At 41.9% G+C, this 5,000-nt stretch overlaps 2 protein-coding genes across 2 annotated transcripts in view; both read right to left on the bottom strand.

Moving 5' to 3' along the window:
• Nucleotides 1-3,183, bottom strand: part of vps54 (VPS54 subunit of GARP complex) — a 17,341-nt gene extending 14,158 nt beyond the window's left edge. The window contains exons 1-3 of the mRNA XM_030780164.1: nucleotides 3,105-3,183; nucleotides 891-1,075; nucleotides 379-620 (exon numbers count right to left, since the gene is read on the bottom strand). Coding sequence (XP_030636024.1) covers nucleotides 379-620; nucleotides 891-1,044 — 396 coding nt within the window. The 5' untranslated portion in view covers nucleotides 1,045-1,075; nucleotides 3,105-3,183. The remainder of the gene's footprint in view (nucleotides 1-378; nucleotides 621-890; nucleotides 1,076-3,104) is intronic.
• A 1,752-nt stretch (nucleotides 3,184-4,935) lies between these two features.
• Nucleotides 4,936-5,000, bottom strand: part of peli1a (pellino E3 ubiquitin protein ligase 1a) — an 8,756-nt gene continuing 8,691 nt past the window's right edge. The window contains exon 6 of the mRNA XM_030780452.1: nucleotides 4,936-5,000. This exon is cut by the window's right edge and continues 529 nt beyond it. Coding sequence (XP_030636312.1) covers nucleotides 4,936-5,000 — 65 coding nt within the window.

Raw genomic sequence — 5,000 nt, forward strand, 5'->3', positions numbered from 1 at the left:
AAGAAAAACAGGATGACAGATGAGGTTAGTGCATACACACGTTCTCTCAGTCTCTCTCATTCACACACAAACACACCCACTCTTGCTCTGTTGTCTCTCTTACACTCACACACACACACACATTCTCATTCACTCACCTGCACAAACACGCACACACGCGCACACTCTCTCTAACTCAGTTATGCAGAAAAACAGGAAGACTGACAAGATTGGCACAAATAAGCTGTGATTTGCTCACTTATCTCTTATCTCTGTCTCTTTCTCTCACACACACACACACAGACACACACACACAGACACACACACAGACACACACACACAGAGAGGCCTTGCTTGAGAGTGTAAATAATTGAGTGTGTTGGACTCCAGTCCTGTTACCTGAGCCATCTCCTGTAGGTAGGGACTGAAGTGCTCTTTGGTGATGTTGGGTAAGTAGAAAGAGGGCATCACTTCTGTCTCCACAAAGTCCAGGCCCCACGTCTTGGTGAAGAAGTCGGACTCGCGCTTGGCCAGCCGCGGGTCGTTTAACGCCGCCGGCAGGTTCACCTTCGAATTATAGACCGTCCACCGGTGCTGATCCGCCACCACGGACGGGCCCTCGCACAGGCCCCGGGCCTCACCTGCACACGCACGCACGCACACGCACGCACACAAGAAAAAGGGGGGACGGTATAAGAGTTGTTTGAGTGCAGACGAGCAGTTAGCTGTAAATGGGGAATTTTAATAAACTGGTGCAATGAATGTGTTCTAATCCCTGATTGGACAAAACAGCTCCAAATCAAATCAGGTCACCGTGGATCAATTATAACGGAGTCCAATCGAAACACAGGGTCAAACTACCCCCCTCCCCCCCCCCCCCCCCCCCCACACACACACACACTCCATCTCACCTGTGGGTTCTTTTGGGCAGACATCGGGTAGGGAACGAGGGGGTCGGTAGTGTCTGGAGGACAAGGAAGGGAGGTCCCTGGGCTTCCGGAAGAGTCCGTCGCTGCCGGCCGAGCCGGGCTGTGGGACTGAAGAGGAGCCCTGGTTGGATGCCATGACAACTGGGGCTCCGCTACACAGAGGCTAGCTGTACAGAGCACATACAGACAGAGAGAGTCAGACACGCAGAAAACACACGCACATACCGCAATATACAAGCAGGCAGATAAATCTACCTGTTGAAGAAGGAGACAAAGGCATGGAGCGAAACACTTGCAAGCAGATGGGCACAGATTCCAAAACAAAAACACAAATACCAACAGGAGAGTCAGCATACAAACACAGTGCCACTTACAAATTCTGCAATTTAGAGACATACGCAGTCAGCATATTTCTTCAGAACACACAGCTCTAATTTTAAATACGACGTTCATGCTATGCTAGTTGACCAAATCATAATCAAGGGCATTTCCACAGATTCAAGCGCGCGTAGAACAAGCCCCTCCACACATCAAGCACAGAGCGACACACTCTACACGGCAGACCGTCAACTCTTCAAAATTCTGCTACATGGTCTCTGGTCATACCGCGAAAAAAACAGAAACGAAACTGCTGAACCCACTGTTCAACTCATATTCGGTCCTTTAAGTTTCCGCTAGTCGTGCGAGCGAGACCAGCTGAAAAAGAACGCTGAAGAAGAAAACCAAAATTTGATTCCATGATGTAATTACACATGTCAACAGTCAGATAAGATTAGTCAGATACTGCATACTGACTAAACCCTAGTGGTTGAAATGCATTACTAGGAGAAGATGTGGAAATCTTAGGTATTTTCCCTATGAAATTGTCAGCGTGACACATTTCAACCTAAATAACGTAAATAGCAGCGCGTGACACTCGCATGTCACATTAAAGACCTAACATACGACACAAATTTAACAGGCCAGCCAGTATATTCAGACTGAGAGATGTTCTTAATTGTCACAACAATGAGCTGTAGATTGAATACCACTGTTCTTCTTACAAAAATAATCAATGTAAACCAAAATACTTCAACGCTCTAACAGTTACTCATTGATCCTGAAATAGATCACTTGACATGAAAAAGTGAAACAAGCATTGAATAGTTGAAGTTAAACGAGGCAGTTTTTCCTCACATAACATTCTTCGACTAACTGATAGTAATGTACCGATACATTGTCTATTCTTTACGGATATTGTGTCTTCAAATAAACAGTGCTTCCATCTGTTTGAAACAGTTGGTTCAAAGACTGATAAAACAAAGCGCAAAAAAGACAGAAAGAACAAAAAGAACGAAGGAAAAAGAAAAATGAAATAAAAACGCTCAAAACAAAAGTATTTCGAAATTGCTGTCTGTGTTTACAATCGCAAATTGGTACTGTGATATAACATCATTGAAAGTAGCTGTTTCTCTTATCACGATTTCATTCAAATAAATCATTAACGTAACTAACTTAAAATAGCTTCTGGACCGCATGACTACATAATGACAGAGCCAATAGTTGTGGCTGTAGATATTAAAACACACTGCTAATATAGTTCGTTATGTTATGTAAGTTTGATTGCTCGTGCCACGGTACACTGTAGAAAATATCAGGTTTCTGAATATGTTAATACAATTTTTTTTTTTCACGCACGGGACGAAAGTTGTGCTTCTGGAATACATGAGCAAAATGTCCAGCTTAACACACTAAAAAGCACGTGCATTTCAAAGAGGTCAGATGTGCGAAGTCGAATAATAATGAAAAATAAAGTAAACAATCATGCCAAACTAAAGCTAGCTTGATTAGCTTTGAAGTCAGCAGTGAGCTTTCTTACTACTTGCTAACATGCTAAGCAGACATTGCTACATTAAGCACCAAGTGCAAACAGGTTACTTATGGGTAAAATTATGAAAAATATGTATTCATCTATAAAACCCCATGCAATTAAAATGCAAATTGCATAACATAGGCATCCCACAGCTCTCTGCGGCCTAAAACATTCCAACTCTGTGGGTTACACGTAGGCTGAGTTTGCGGTTAGCTAAGGGTTAGCTAATGTTAGCAGGCTAAGCTAACGTAAATCCAAGTCGTTTGACAGCTTCACTTCAGTCGCCAACAGAGAAATAAAACACACGACCGTCGTGCCATCCCCACTGCCGTTGTTTTACGTACCTGTTATAGGAGAAACCGCAGCTCTTAAACATCATATCTACGGTTAATCACATCACAACACCCCGAAAAGGACTGAAATACTCTGTGAATAACCCGGTCGGCTTTCCCGAGCTGTGTTTCTTCCTCTGCGCCAGTCACGCTCTGTGGAGACTTACTACTGCCACCCACCGCATTTTCGCTTTAAAATAATTTGACGCACCACAACTGAAAGATTTTTTTAGAGGGGTTAATTGTCAACAATGTTTGTGTTTATTTCTTTTCTTTCATTCTCTCTCTCTCTCTCTCTCTCTCTCTGTCTGTGTGTGTGTGTGTGTGTGTGTGTGTGTGTCTGTGTGTGTGTGTGTGTGTGTGTGTGTGTGTGCACGAGTGCGTTGTTTGTTTTTAACTTCTCAAATTCCCCTTGAGGACATAAACATCTGAAAGTGATGCTCCCACATAGGATTACTGTTTTTTGTTTTTTCCCCCCAAAAATATATTGCTGTTATTGTTCAAATAAAAGGAGCTGAAATATTTCAGTAATTATGGTTAGGGTTAACGTCAGGTTACTAGTTACAGGAAATTAAAAAAAAAAAGAAAAGAACAGATTCTTACAGAAGTCTATGGGAAGTCACTATCTCTGTACACGTGTCAATGTGCGTGTGTATGAATTTAAACCGCAGAAGAAAAGAAAACCCTGCTGTGTTTTAGCTCAGGACAAAGAACGAACCAACTCGGGTGTGACTTTATGTATACACAAACATTAATGTGTACACTAACCACAGACACAAAACTTTATTGAACGGATTTTGGTACAAAAAAAAACAACAACAACAACAACAAACAAACATATTATCGACAGCGCACTATTTTACAACGCAGCACATCTCCTCATTCCTGCTAGAGACTGAAAGTGATTCTTTGAGAAATAAGTTGTAGATATTTTGACTTGAGATTCTGAAGTGGAGGTACAGTGTGCACAGTTTAAGGGGGAAGTTAGTAAACTGTCTAACCAGAGGAAAAGCAAAGAAAGGAGAGAACAGGTTTATTTGAGATGAGGTGTTTTTTTTTTTTTTATGTAGCACGTGTTTCAGCGTAAGAGTGATCATGTAGGATTTCTCTTCTCAGTAAGTGTAACACTATTTGAATAGGATTGACAAAGGTAAAGTCTGGTGCACTCTTACTCAGAGAAACTTGATACATACAACTCTTGGTTACAGTAAATGTAAAACGTAAAAACGGTTTAGCAGTGGATTGTATGGAACAGGTATTTATGGACACACAGTCTTACACATTTACACAAGCATAAATATTGAGCGTGCACACACATACGCACACACACACACACACACACACACACACACACACACACACACAGAATGTGCTGAAGAATAAGATCATTCAGATATATCTTCACTGAGAGTGTAGCACTAATTCTTTCATTTCAAAAGTACGTCTTGTCTTGTTCAGGTGTCAACATGTGGCCACTGTAGTTTATGCACTTTGTACCAAGTAAATAATATTTTACATGTTCATTCCTTAATATTGATCTGTCTCTCTTCATAGATCTCAGTGGGAATGAAGAGAATATATGGCATCATTATCTTCTCTCTTTTTTTTTTTTTAAATCTCAGAAAAACTCATAACCATTCAAATTCCTGCTGATTTACCAAATTCAACAGACGCTGTTTCCAACGTTTATGTTCTGGACTGTTCGCAACCAAGAGAGCCACACAAACACACACACACACACGCGCGTGCACACACACCCACACACACACAAACACACACACACACGCACACACACACATACACGCACTCACACACACACACACACACACACACACACACAGAGTCAGTCCAGTGGGCCCTGAAAGATCAGTCTAACGTATCTCTTCTCCCTGTTTAGCGCTCGGAGGC

The sequence above is a fragment of the Chanos chanos genome, chromosome 7 (genome assembly GCF_902362185.1).
Source record: "Chanos chanos chromosome 7, fChaCha1.1, whole genome shotgun sequence".
Taxonomy (NCBI): domain Eukaryota; kingdom Metazoa; phylum Chordata; class Actinopteri; order Gonorynchiformes; family Chanidae; genus Chanos; species Chanos chanos.